The sequence below is a fragment of the Chamaea fasciata genome, unplaced genomic scaffold (genome assembly GCF_029207755.1).
Source record: "Chamaea fasciata isolate MVZ Bird 193981 ecotype frontalis unplaced genomic scaffold, bChaFas1.0.hap1 SCAF_8, whole genome shotgun sequence".
Classification (NCBI taxonomy): domain Eukaryota; kingdom Metazoa; phylum Chordata; class Aves; order Passeriformes; family Sylviidae; genus Chamaea; species Chamaea fasciata.
Window position 1 is genome coordinate 18,432,094 of NW_027094093.1, and position 15,391 is coordinate 18,447,484.

The following is a 15,391-nucleotide window of genomic DNA, read 5'->3' on the forward strand; positions in this document are numbered from 1 at the left end:
AGACTACAACAAATGCGTCTGAATTTTTTTAATAATAATATTAATCAATGATTGAAACATGATAGGGTAAATGCATACAAAAATTTCCACTGTTCCTAACCAAGGAAATCAAAAACACTGGGAGATTGCTGCATGGGGAAGGAAACATAGACCAAACTGAATCTGCAGCCTAGAACATGGCGAGCCAGATGGGAAGACTCCAGTGCTAAATGAAAGAGGGAGAAAATAGCAAGTGCTTTGAAAGTAAACACTCAAGTGGTAAGATAGCTGCTCTCACTGCTGCCCAAGCTCTCACTGAAAGGACAGACGTGTTGCTTCTGATGTCACCGAGAGAGGAGTAAGCTGCTGACCTGCACATTTCCACAATTAAAACAGAAGCTTTTTTTACCCTTGATGTCATCATCTGTCTTATAAATGGATTCTTCAGGAATAGGTTGGCTGCATGCTTTGCATGCCTTTACAATGCATAATTTGATCCACCAGGGTCAGGGACAACTCAGCTCCTCCAGCCCTTTGCCACTTTGTGTGAACAGAAGCGAGTAAGCTTCAATCAACAAAGCTCCACTGTTAGTATTTCTTCTATGTATTTATTATGCCACAGATATTTACTAGGAGTTTGTGGATTTGGAAATATATTGCAAGGACAATGTTTTGTCAATAATGGAAAAGAAATATTCGCTTTAGAAAGAAAAGCTCTGATTGCCTTAGTGGACCCACCCTGTGATGGGCTGTGGCATACATATGGCTCTGTGCAATGGGGGAATGAGCTCTGAGAACTTTTGGGGATGAGGCAGCTGTGACCAAAAGCCATATCTGAAAGCTACATATTGAGACTGCTGCTGACAGAGACGGCCAGGAACATCTAGAATGATGTGATCCATGATAGCAGCTCACCGGGCAGCAGGATGAGCTGGAACACTGACATACATCCCAGCAAGAAAACGTTGGGTTTTTTTAACTCCAGCTATAGCCCTTCTCAGAAAACTCTTTAACAATCTCACATAAGACATTACATGCAGCTAATGCTCAGTGCATGACAATACTTGGCTGAATGCTCTCATCTTCATCACTCTGAAGAAACATTAATTTCTCAGGATTTCTTCTTGTTTGGGGTTTTCTCTCAAGAAATGAATCTCTGACTAAACACAGGATTGTCTGCAACACTGGGGGCCATCCAGAAGATCACAAAGTGAAAATCCCTCTAAAAGACATTTGAAGCGTAATTAACATTTCTTTTATCAGTAGCCATTCTCTCATTTGAAAATGGTGTGGGGAAATGGAGCCTTGCTTTCATTCCAACCCACAGGACTCCAGTCTCCTTAGAAGTTGCATGGAGAATCAACACAGTTTGCTAAAACATCCCCAAACGTCTTTCCTCTTTAGCCAGGTATGATCAGAGTTCCCTGTGGAACAAAGCTGTTGAACGACATACCACAGTCTCTTTCTCATAGGCAGCTAAAGAGTCCCCATTTTCAATAGCAGAGTGAATTACTTTAGTTGCTGCCTGTCCTGTGACTGGTAAGCAGGTCATATGTCCTTCAAACACTGACCTTTTGTGAGATCAAGGTGAGGACTTCTGATCCAGACACCATCCTAGGTCATTGATTACATCTCTCCTTTGCTACTCTGGTTGCTGGTTTACACTTATATTAAAAAGGCTAGTAAAATTACATTACTTGATTTATTAGATTTCTATTAATTTTATTACTTCCAGAAGGAATTCAAGTTCCTGTCTAGATGCCATCATCAGTGCATTTCTGAGCGGTGCAGAGTGTGGTCACTCCATGCACCTCTGGAATGCTGGCTGTCACACCATGACCTCCAGTAGGCTGACACTCCTACTCCTGGGGAGTAAGCAAAGCCCCCCATGCTCTGAAACGTGCTGCATTTCAGATGCACTCCCACCAGATTACCTTGCCATCTGCCGTGATAACTACAAGTCTAAGAGGCAGGTAGAAATAACTGAATTTTCACAAGCTCTGATCACCATCTAAGAACCAATAAAAACCTGACCAGCAGTGACTCAAATTGGAATTAGATTGTGCCACATGCAAAAGACTACTCTTCACTTTGAACTTTGAAAGGTTAAAGACATGTGAAAACTTGCCTCCTAATCCATGCTTTCATGGGTTTTATCTCTCCAAACATTTGTTTGAGCAGTTGGGAAATTTCTTTGCTTTGGGTTTCCTTTCTATTCCTATCTTAAGTAGTTTGCCCCATACAGGAAATGGAGAAAATTCTAAATCCGGACCATCTCCCAAGATAAGAGCAGGAAGCTTAAAGCCATAATAGAAAAGAAAAACAGAGAAAAAAAAACCCAAAACTAAAACCACACCAAACAAACCCCAACAATACCACGAAAAACAACATCTGCGTAATTCTAGGAATGTCAAAACAAACAAAACCTAGTTTCCAATGTATAAAGGGAGTTGTCTTACAGTGTCTTATAATGTCTTGACTGTATTTCAAGCTCTTCCCACTGTGAATCTCAAAATGCAAATTCTCCTACTTTCAGTGCAGACAGAACTCATAGGGCAGCTTTGCTCTGGGCAGACACCCAGCCCACCTTCTTCACAGAACCTGCCAGAATTTCGTATCATGAAAACCTCTACTTTTGTGACGCATCAATTAAAAAGGAAAAGCAATTCTCCTTTTCCAGTGTAAGAGAACAGTGAAAGGTACTGTTTAAAGGAGTCCTGCATCTGTGCACTAAAAACACCCTAGGCCCCTCCTGTCTCCATGCTGCCTCCAGCTATTCTCCCAGCTTGGTTCCCATCTCCAGCATTCCCACTTAGGGTGAGGGAGGTGGTGCCAAGCACTCTTAACATTTAAAGAAGACCAGAACAATTAGCGAAACACTGTAACTGCGTAACATTGGAGATAACCTTGTAACACTGTAGCTCTGCAGAGTCAAGAAAAAGGTCAGACAAAAATCTTTACCTGTAACTATGCCATAATTTGGAGGTTCAATGACAGCTCCATAGAACTGAATGATGTTTTTGTGACTGAGCACACTGAGTATTTCTGCCTGTTGAAAACAAACAAATACACAAGTTAGACAATTTGGAATGGGTCATTTACTATGATAGCTTATTTCATACCCCAGTGGGTATACACACATACAGCATATTATATATATATATATATATATATATATATATATATATATATATAAAAGCGCACACATATCTAGGAAAGACTGGTCAAAAAGCTTGGTATTTGAAAACCTAGTGAGAGAGTTTGGCAGATAAATGCTTTGTAGGTTTGGGGGGGGTGGGAAAAACAAATTTCAGACTATTCTTTCATGGCCAAGGCACTGATGTAGGAAGTCAAGTCTTTGGAAAAACTGAATATCTTGGAAAACCCTATTCCAAGAAAGATCTGGGATTTTTGGCAGAGCAGCAGCAGTCCTATCCAGAATTTGTGTTTATGCACAAAGTACCATGGGTTCAGCAAGTCCACCGCTCCAGGCTGTTACAGCATACCATGCACACACACAGCTCCATCCAATGTTTACTGGAAATGTGGAATTTCCAGGCATGCGCTGTGGAGTCTGATTAAATACAAAGAGCAAGCGTGCTTGAGATTGCCAAATACCCAGCAGTGCAGTTGAAACTGCTCCTCAAAGCAGACTACAGATGTTTGGCAATTCTGGATAAATATACAAAACCTTCAAATTCCACTTGAAAAATGCTGCTGGGTTTGAGCAAGAGACTGCAAGACAATGAGACTGGACTGTATCCACAGAAATTAAGACATATACGCCCTGTAGTTTTTGAGAAAAAAGGTCAAGTATCTCCTGGAAAGTGTCTCAACAGTTTAACCTCTGCAGTGTATCAAAACAAATACTCAACATATTTTAGACACATGTTTTTACACAAATATATGTATTATGCAAATACAGGTATGTACTATTCTATATTTTTCTCCACAGTAATGCTTTACTTGAAGACTTTGAGATTATGTTAACTCTATACCAGGCAAGAGCAGCTAACAAAAACAACATCACAATTAACTCCTCAGAACTTATCAAAAGTATCTGACAGATCCTTTCACAGATCCCTTGACTTGCAGTGGGAGTGTTGCTGTTTATCCACAGGTGAGTTTTCACACATGTTCTCAGATAACTGCCAATTAAATTATTTTGTGGACTTGTAGGTGAGCCAGTCTGCAGTATGATTTGCTGAAAACAGCATAAACTTTAAAAATTAATTTTCTGGTATTGTGAAAAAAGATTACTCATTTGACAGTAATATTGTTTTTCTTGCTGAGCAGGCTAAGCAGCATGAAGAGTTAGCATAACCCAAGTTAAGTTCAAAGCTATAGTTAAGATTTAATTGAATATGTGTAAATGTCTGAGCATTAGCTAAAGGTCTTCAAAACTGTGTTGAAGTTACTCAAAAAAGTCTTTAAGCAACAACAACCACAAAAAATTGAGTCATCTAATGCCTTTACCTGTAATCATGCAATTAAGCACATGTATCATGGTACCACCTATAAAACACAGGCCAAATACTGGTTTTCTACAGCTCTACATTTATTTGAACAGCAGTAGCTGATATACTATGGGTTTCTACATAAAAACTGCTATAGCCTTCCTGTTTTCAGTGAATCTACAAGGCCACATTGTCTACAATAATTAAATTATTAAAATAATTTAATTGGCAGCTATCTAAGCAAATGTGGGAAGATTCACCGTCAGGTAAACAGCAACACTCCTAGAGCCAGTCAAAGGATCTGCCCTACAGAGCAGAAGCACAAGTTGTACCTCCAACCTCCTTCCCTAGGCTGGAGGATGCAGGTGACCACTGAGTTATACAAATCTCCATCTCAGACACTGTTGCATTATGTTTGTATATTCCTTAGCAAATGTTCAACTGGGCATTCAATTCTCTAATTCCAACCAGCATTACTGCCAGATTACCAGGAGGCTCTACTCTCCTTGACTGCCTATTTGAATATTCTGATATGAGACAGGAATAACACAAACAGTTAGAAAAACTATCTAAACCAGCTTTTCATTAACGCCTTGGTCAGGGGAATGGAATAAAACCATTCTTGTAAAGTACTTAAAACACACCATGTCTTCAAAGCAATGAGCACACCATCTGCTGTGGTGTTTACAACACAAGTACTTCAACAGGTCATTAGAATTAAACTGATGTGTCTCATATTTAATTTTCCCATAACACAATATATTTAGGTCCTGGCTATAAAAGTAGTACTAGATGAATCTTTTCAGAGAATTATTAAAAACACCCCATAATGAACAAATCCAAGTTCCATAGCTCACTATCCCACCACAACTATGTGCAGAACCCAGTGACTGTTCTCCATCTCACACATTTTCACTGGATCCAGTGAAAGCCCTTCAGAGTCAGAGGACAACAGGAGGGGCTGCACTGCAGCAAACCCCAGACCAACCAACCACCCAGTGCTACCACGACAAGGACTGCAATCAAAATACGAGTATCAGGTCAAGAAGACAAATACTTCACTGCCACAGGCACACTGACACACGGTGCTTTTATCGTTTGAAAATGCAAAAAAAAAATAAATTTAAGATTATCTTATACACACTGAGATCACATTACAGAAGTATGAAAAAATGCTGGGTCGGCTACAGTTAATACCATCACCTTCACATCTACATTCATACTCTAATCTGGGATTTAACAGATCCCAAAACAAGCTTCCATCTAAGAAATCCACAGAAGCATCTTCTAATTGCCCACAGATATGACAACGAACAATTGTGGGGTAAAAAGGTTGCCAACTTTTCCTAAGGACCATTATATCGCAAAGAAATCCCCTCTAAACACTTTTAATACTCTGCTGTTGTTAGCACTAGTGATTCTAGACTATTCCTTTCATGTCTTGTTCTTTTCTGTTGCTGTAGATCAGCTGTGAACTCTATTAGCCAATTTAAAGACACTTCTTCCTTACAGTGAGAAGCAGATGCAAGCCAGTCCATATCTTTGAAGCTTTTGTACTATCTTTGACAAGAAGGTGCCGTATTTCAATGAAAGTTACTTTCAGATAGCAAATTACAATGTGGTGGTTAAAGACTGGTATTTCAAAGGTCTCTTAGACACTAACAAGAATATTTAGAATCATATTTAAGCATCAAAACCGTACTTTAATCCAAAATGCCTAAATGCTTGGAAAAAAATCCTGTCATGCATCTGTCTGTCTAAAGGCTGTTGAAGAAGTCAGCCCTTGCTGGCTTGGGCATGACACTCTTCCCTCGGCAAAATTGCTATCAATCTTATGCAAGCTAAATGAGCACCAATTTACTTCCTAAATAGTGATGACAGGTAAACTACTTCATTGCATTATTTTTTTGTGTGAAAGACAAAATTTTTTTTTTTAAGGTTGGATTGAAGCAGAACTAGTGGAGTTCAGCTGAAGAAGACATTCAAACACATAAATACAAACTCCCTGCACATAAGATAGAGACATACATGCACAAGATAACTGCAATAGAGTTGAATATTATGCTTAGTGCCATGATAAGTTTCGTAACAGCCTGTTGCTGACCATCGAACTGTGCTAAAATTGTCTATACTGCACTTACATCACAGGTATGGATGAAATTACGTCCCTCTCTTGAGTCCTGTTGAAGGGATTACAGACTGCACACCCTTTCTTGAAGGCAAAGGGATTCAGATTTCTAAACAAACCTAATCCACTGCTTACATAATTCACATATCACAAAATCCACGGTCAGAACAAATTACATTGAAAACTTTTAAATTTAATTCTCACTTACCGGCTTACTGTAAATCAAACCCAATTCATAAAACAATTACAGCATAAGAGTTTGGAATTCAGGTAATCCCTAAGTGTACAAACAGTGTAATTGTGTCCTGTGAACCATGGTATGGATCATAGTGTTTAACATGTAATTTCGTTTTATGCCTGTTTAATTTCTACTTATTGACATAGGTGAAAACGATAGTTACATCATCTGACATCACCCTACAGCTGCTTATAGACCCACTAATACTGCTCTTAACCTTGTAGTACAAACAACCACACATGCATAACTATATCTTCAGGTGTTTCAGCAGGTAAAAACAAGGTCCTTCTCCAGGTCTTGTCTGTGTTCAGCGATTGCTGGCCAGAAATCACACACAGATTCTAAGCACAGGCAGCAGGAGATGAGAGGACAAATCAAGCTGGCTGGCCAGCATAGTCTCGTTATGAGCAGCACAAACCTCAGCTCACCAGGATGACCCAAGCCCTCATTTGGTTTTGCTCTGCCTTGTACCAGTGCAGCAAAGGCAGCAAGTGCAGCCCAGCTCTAATGAGGTCTTTGAGGTCGGTGCTGACTGCAGATGTGGGCAATGGCCACCTGATGCTGAGCTGGCATTACTTGGGAATCAGACAAGGCCACATCGTCAGATCTTTAATTGCAGCCGCAAAGACAGCAAGGATGTGGATGGAGGCACTTTGCATACAGCTGTGTTGTTGCTTGCCAGCTACTCATAGCAGCTGCAGCTGCTCTTGTTAGAGCTCCCTATCCCAAGGCAGTTAAAGTTAGCGAAGACCAAACGACTCAGCATATTTTAGTTACTCTGGTTCTCCTTGGAAATATATTAGGAATTTGTTACACTCACACTTGTAGTCAAGAGAAGTGATCAAAGGTTTGGGCAGTCTGTTCCAGCAGCACAGCTGGAACTGTAAAAGAACATCTGTTCACAGTTTTTCAGTCTCAAAAGACTTTTTTGCATGGGTCCAGACAAACTGAGCCCAAAGCAACTCAACCATGACTTCTTCCAGGTGCTTTTGGAACAGCTGACTGGAAAGAGTATAGTGACTTTCCACCCTGGTCTGAGGACACTGGGTTAGGATTGTCACAGGAAATAGCTGCAGCCCCTTGTGAGACCATTGCGTCAGCCAACTCTCCTGTTAGGAAATCAGTTAACCGCACAGCAAGTGGCACCTTCACTCCATGCAAAATTACAGAGTTACACATGGTTAGCTACTTAATCTGATTAACACAACTTCCTTAACTGCCTTATAATATTTATTATTACATTGTGCAAGTCTGGCTATTTAGTTTTCCAGAGAACCATTTGCCATGTTTATTAAGGAGATATTTAGACAGGCTTAAGACAGCTTTGGAAAGATACTTTTTTCATAATCTTGTAGCATTTTAAAGGCTTTGACCTTTGTCATGTTCTTGGGAGAGTTGCAACTTAGCTACTCTCAGGGGGTTTTACAGTCTAATACAAGGGCAGCTGGAAGAGGCCAGCTGATGCTTTAGTAAAATCATTCTATTACTGACAACCACATACAAAAGATACAGAATGCTAATACATATAAATCCCACACCTTTACTTCTAGACTCCTGCTCAGAAGTATAGCCAGTCTATGTCCATTTCCAGTGTCTCATGAATCCTTTCCTGTGAATTTACTGATATCTAATAAAGGATGACAGTCAGCATCTGTCATTGCTAACAAACTATCTACTCAATATGCAATGAAAGGATACTTAGAGAAATTCAGAAACATAAAATTATTACCAAGAATTATACAGCAGGGATGTTTAGTAATTATTATAGTTTTGAACACTGAACAGAAAATTATGCAGATACAAAATAAAAATTTAGGATTTTGCCTACTGATTTGTCTGTTCCCATAAGGTTTTCTAAGGAAAAAAATACAAACAAGAATTTTGTGCTTTGGAGGCCCCAAATAACAAACAAAGGATACTGACTGCCCAGTTCAGAGAATTTTTGTTAAACCTATTAAACTGTCTTTAATACTAACAATGCAAGAGGAAAATCACCTGAACATGGCAAAGCCAAAGAATCCTCAGTGAGATTTTTTACCTGCAAATAAACAGTTACCAAATGCTACAGTGGGCACACTCCCAGCATATATGTGCTACTATCTCTTCCCATAGACAACCATCGTTTTAAAACTATGGCTGCATGGCACTTAAAGCTGTGTGAGCTTGGGCTTCTTTTCTAGTATTCATTTAGACGATAACTTATCCCCAAAAGAAGCTGGTTTCTATAGGCCATTTACATGTTAAAACTGTCAGCACTTGTGTCTTACAACACAGCCTCTATATTCAGGCTGTACTAAGAAACAGTATCCTGTTTCTTAAACCACACAGGAAAGAGTTAAATTACATTCTCAGATTGATGTCACCAGCATTTCTGTAAATAACAGAATTAAATTCTCATAAGTACATCTATGATGACGTATAAAATTTTTACTTTGAAGCATTTTGATTAAGCAAATCTTTCAAAGCATCAAATTTGCATCAAAATTACATCCTACCCTGTTACAAATCCCAGAGACTAAAAGTGGAAATGCACAGGAAACTAATAAATTATTATTGCTATATAACCATTTTACCATTATTTTAAATCCACTGGTGTATATCACCAAAAAGATCTCCTTTTTGGAGATACTGTGATAGAAACACATACTTTAAATACCTTGTATTGACTCTAAGGTTGCAATCTTGAAGGAAGAAAAAGCACATTACCAAGACAGTTCATTTCTGTTAAACTATCATAATGTACCACAGATAAGGCATATGGACATTAATTTATTGTATTCTGTTCTAGGCTCACCCCATCTTATGAAATGTACTTTAAAATAATTAATTTGCATCATGTAACACCATAGGATCCGTTAGTAGTAAAATGTATTGGATATTGACCATTTGAAAAGAAAACTGAGTTTTATACTCTACTATAGTTCTTTACAGCAACCTTTGCACAGAACTTGGTACATTATAGATAATTTGAAGGCTGGGGATTAAAAGCACTAGCTAGCAAATTCAAAACACTGCAAAGGCTTGCTCAGCCCATGAAAAGCCAGCTGATCCCTCTAAAAATCACAGGGGCTTTGTCCTTGTGATGTGGCAGCAGACCCTCTGCCTTGTGCAGTAAGAGGGAGTGAAAACAAGCTAACTGGCTCAGTCCTCTCTCTGACCTCCATCAGCTCAGTATAATGACCACGCAGAGCTCATACAACACCAACCAAGAAACTGCAGGGTCATGGTGTTGGTTTTCCTCATGAGAAGGGTTAAAAACTTGGTACCTGTGAGAGAAGAGGCTGCTAACAGACTGACTAAACTAAGCAGAGGCGCTTTCTGCAGAAAATCCTTGCAGAATGGTTAGTAAGCTTGAAAAAATTCTTTGTTACATTTACACTGCCATTTACAAAAAATCCAAACAAACAAAAAACCAAAACAAAGATTATGGAAAAAAATCATTTTTCAGACAGATTTCAAGTAGAAATATACTCACAGGACTGTTACATTTTGCAGCATACAACGTGAGATTGTATGAGCATTTCATATTAAGGTATCTGATAAAGGCAGATCTGCCCAGAACAAGTTTAATTTGGATTTCACTACTGCTATTCACATAAAGTAAAACCATTCAAAACATGCATAAACTGTATTTGTACTGGTGTAAGAGTTTAGAAATGGGCAATGTCCACAATATTTGTAATTTTTAATTCAGGCAGATTTGGAGTACTAAGCTGCCTCCAGCTGCAAAGCAACACCAGCAATTGAGTAGAAACAATAGATGAGTGGACTAAACAGCAGGGCTGAAATACCTGAACTCCCACAGAACTGTTTAGTTTCAGCAATCATCATTTCTCTTTTCAGTGCTGGGAAATTTTCCAAGTTACTCGCAATCACTTTGAATACAAACCAGCTTTGACTATGGAGAACAGTAACAAAATCCTCAACATTCCTAAAATACAACAGAACAACAAAACTTGAAACTTTCTGACTCCTGGCATACTCTGCAGGTGAGAAGATATGGCTAATATGCAACACAGGGATCATTCCAGACCAAACAAATGGAAAAATATCCAAGGAAATTATTTCTAAGATTCAAGTCACTGTAGGATTCACAAGCACCTTGTTGGAACGGCATTTTGGTATGAAGGTGATGGGCAAAACTAATCCCCTCTCAAGAACCCATGGCTATACATATATAAGTAGAGCACTGATTTTTCTAAGGTCTGCAGGGTATTTGTGAGGAATCTTGATAAGATAACCTAGAACAAGTCAAATCTTATTATACAGAAGCTTTTGCTGAACAATTAGCATAGACCACAACAGAGACAGCAACAGCTGTACTTATGCATCCTGATCCACTCCTGTAAAGCAGCTATGATCTTTACAATGAAGTATTTTTCCATCTTGATCATGAAAACTGTAATTTAACCACAGGGAAAAAAACCCATCATGTTCTTGATGAACACTCACTTCAAGCCTGTCTTAGAATGGCTCAATCAAACCTACTGTAGCTAATGACAGGGATGACACTTGATGGGAATCCCTCTTACTGGAATCCTAGGGAATGTTATAATTCCAGAAGATGTTCCTCAACCAGGCTGGCTGAGCTCACCCTTATGGAAAAAAACACTTCACAAGATGTGTTACCTGTTATTTGTTAACAGCAAACAACAAGGTTTTGTTTTCCACATGGGCTGCTAGAGCTCTGCACAAGGCTCTCCCCAGCTGTCACTCAAAAATGAGCTGTCCCTGCAGAAAAGGTATGAATAGTTGCCTACCTGGGGCCCACTTAACTTAAAAAAGCTTTCAAAACAGAAATTACAGCTTTGACCCGCAGGCATAAAAAGAAAGGAAAGTAGTTGCCAGCTACAGATGTTGGCACTCTGCTGAAGTGAGTGAGAGTCCTCCATGGATGAGAGGCATTTTTCCGTGATGTTTACCTACCTCAAAGCACAACCTCACAAATCTGAGGTTTTCAGGAAAATTAGCTGTCACCATTATCTGAATGACACACATCATGGTTTTATGTGAAACTGTCCAAAAAAATCCAGCATGAATCATGGTGAATTCTATCTGCTTTTCAGAAAAGTCACTCTTTGTCTAAGACTGCAAATTGTATTTTACTTAGAAACTTGGTTCAAATGCTACTTCTATTGGGTAGCAATGGTCAAAAAATAAACCTAGACAAAACTCATCAAATTTTTAGCTCTTTTCTTTATGAAACATGGACCCAATGTTTATTTTTTCTTGGGATTTTTCATGCTGCCTTTATGGTAGCTCAATCATTTTTCCATAAGAACTAAAAAATTTCAAGTAAAACAATGGCTAGGATAAAAACTTTGGAGGAAAACTGGCATTATTTTTAAAATGTTTTTAGTGTCAAATCCACATTTATTAGTATTAGTCTACTATATATTTCTGACATGTAACTTCAGCTTTTCCCTTACTTCTCTGCGATGCATTTCTTGTACACAGAACTCCTTATCTTATCTAGGTGTCTTTATAGCTCTCGGCTTACATAGGTATGGCAATAACAACTATTTAATTTCTAATCCTTGTTATACAGGAATACAAATGGTCAGCCTCAAAATACATTTTAAAAAGTTAGTAACTTGAATACCAGTATCTCTAAACTCAGCAGAAAGTGGAAATCCAGAAGAACCTATTTAGAAGGGTGAGACTGCTTATAGAGTGACCTACAAAGGCAGTTGTTTTGAGTCTTGCAGACCTACAAGGAGCAAGGAACTCACAGGGGTCTTGCATCACTACAGGATACCAAATTAAGTCAAAAGCCTGTTTACTCATTGCTCTTCTTCAATGAAACAACAATATCTCTAGTCAGTTCCTTCCCCAAAGTTATGGCAGAACGACCAGAGGTACTGTAACCGCTACCCATGTCTGTACTTACTAATATGAGAGGAACATCACACATACCTAATGGGGAATGAATAACATTTAAAAGGTCAGTTACAAAATGAAGATCATCTATTCTGTGCTTACAACCACTGACCTGCACTGCTTCCTCCATTGCCCTGCACTGTGCTTGCTGAGGACCTGCAATAAATGAAACAGCAAAGAGGAAGTAGGAACTGTATACATACGGGACCACAGGAACTTTCAGGACCAGGGTCATGTGCAGAGTCCAACAAAACCTCTCTCTGTACCTAAAGAGCTGAAGAGAAGGCATCAGGTTCCTGCTAACAACAATTCCAATCTGAAGCTGAGTGCAGCAGAGAGAATTTGCATCTCTTCCTATTCCAGCAATGCCTGTAGCCTTTGCATAACTACTAACTGATTTATGCTCCAAGCATGACAAGGATTAGATTAGCAAAGTTCAGTACAATGAACTGAGCTCATAAGCTGGATCCAGGGCCCAGGAGCTCCGTGATGTTTGGTGGCACAAAGCACATTCAAATCTGCAACAGGTCCTTTGGCATGGAAGAATAACAACACCACATAAACCACAGCTTCCCATTTTCTGGTGCTCGACATACCCAAACCCTTGCCTAAGAAATTGACTCCTATCAAGGATCAGACACCAGCAGATGTAATTTTCCATGCCACCTTCAGGTCAAGCAAGGCTGGAATGACTTCAAGCATTCTCCTTCAACCAAGCAAAATCACCCTCTAGTAAAGCTTTGCTGCCTGAGACACAGCTCTCTAGAAGACACAGCAAGAACTCGTTTCCACCCTGTCACAGCTATAACACATAACCCTCTCCCGGCTATGCAACATTTTCCTTCCCTTTCTACATGTGCTGCTACTGTGCTGCGCACTTCACTTGCAACACCACTGGCCTCCTGAGGGTGCTTACTTCTAGGACACAATTCCCTTATTCCAGGTAATGTCCTTCCTTCTGCCTGGGAAAAGAGGGAGAAAAAACAAAACGGTATTGGCAGGGAAAAAAAAGGACATAGAGAAACATTCCTCCTCTTCAAGGAGAGTTGGCGGTATCTCGCGATTGGCATACAGTGTTACTATAAAGAGGATTTGGCCAATTCCATATATGCAGAAGGCTGTCATAACCCTCCTGCCTTTTTTCCTTCTTGAGTTTGAATTGCTGCAGTTTGAAGAGTTTTAAGATCTCTCCTCAAGGTCAATTTTATCAATTATCTCTGTCTTTATCAAATCTGGATATAATTACTGTAGTTAGCTCTGAGGGGAGAATGGGACCGTTTTGAGGTCACTGTTGTGCAGAGCAAGTGTGATGGTCTTGCATATTACTGCAAACCTTGTAAATATTATTTTTAAATATTTAAACCATTAATTAGTCCGTATTGTATCCTCAGGGACAGCACCAGAGATCTTAAGCTTTTAGAAGTGTCCTGCGCTTTTTCATGTGTCTTCACTGTTTAGTTTAGACTAACATACCTTTATTACTGTGTATGTACAAAAAGAAACCACAAGGTGTAATAGTCTTTTGAAAATATTTCTTTTTTGTTCAAAGTCTCTACTGAATTCAGAATTTTGGTGAATTGAAGTAAATGGTGGTGTTAGAATAATACTAAAGTAGTAGAATTCGAGTCGCAATTCTTCCAAATATATATTTTAAGATACACAGTTTCTTTAAAATGTGAGAAAGCAAAATTCCTCATATGAGCTGTGTACACAGAGGGGTTTTCACAACAATGAGCAGCCTAATCAGGGTGAAGAATCCTCAACTGAAAGCTCACAAAGAAATCCCTCTATCCTTTCTCCATTTTTTCAATTCTACTTTTCTCGATAGGGGTGTCTCACCAGAGAACCTGAAGAGTGAAAGATTTAAGTATAGGACTGAAATCCATCAAACCCAGGCTTGTGGTCCAAACCCAAGCAGCTGTCAAACCCAGAGATAGGAATGTATGCTCACTTCTCCCTAATAAAATTTGAATCAAACACTTTGCATCTGATTCTCCATGTGAGCTTTTATGCAAACTTCTAAAGTGCAAGGAATCCTGGGGTGGAAGAGCTATTCTGAGAGCTTTCACATAGTTCATGTAATTAGGGAAACCACTTCCTTTGATTGTAAGTGTTCAAAACAGCTGAATTTTTTCTTTCAAAGGACTCTGTGATTTGGGTCATCTCTTTTACTTGCTCTTTTATGTTTCTCAAGATGAGAGGTGAGACTGTAAAGCACATTATTTAGAAAAAAAAAAAGATTCCACTTTTTGTTTTAGGGATTGAACTTCGACTATTCAAACGCTTGTCATTTGGAAATCTTTCTTTCCCTCCCTCTGTTTCCTTCCTTTTCTGATAAGCTCTTCAGTGGCTTGAGCGAATATAGCCCAAAACGCCAATTTAAACCCTAAGGGAAAACTGAAATAAGGTACATAAAGGAAAAGGGACTCTCATTTTCCTTTGTGCAGTTGTGGTTGAATATGTAATTATAAAGGAGCTCTAGCTGCAGGATCTCAGTCCCCATGTCACATTTACTTTTTCAATGGTTCTAAACATTGACCAAGCAAAAAGGCAGAAATACAGATTTTTAAAGACAAACAAAGCAGCTGCCCTGGTCTTTGAAGTGGGTTTGCAGGTTCTTCATTTCTCAAAAAGGAAACTCAGGTCACAGTTTCAAGGCAATGACCATGTCACCAAAGCTAACAGCTGATGCCAATGTTGCTACAGAAT

General features: G+C 39.1%; 1 protein-coding gene across 4 annotated transcripts in view; it reads right to left on the bottom strand.

The window, feature by feature from the left end:
• MAP3K20 (mitogen-activated protein kinase kinase kinase 20) overlaps positions 1-15,391 on the bottom strand; it is a 93,305-nt gene that overhangs the window by 60,516 nt on the left and 17,398 nt on the right. For all 4 annotated transcript variants that reach the window (XR_010722129.1, XR_010722128.1, XM_066189923.1 and 1 more), the window contains exon 3: positions 2,941-3,028. Coding sequence is in view for 2 of the 4 variants with exons in the window: in XM_066189923.1 (XP_066046020.1) it covers positions 2,941-3,028 (88 nt within the window). In the remaining 2 variants the exon portion in view is untranslated. The remainder of the gene's footprint in view (positions 1-2,940; positions 3,029-15,391) is intronic.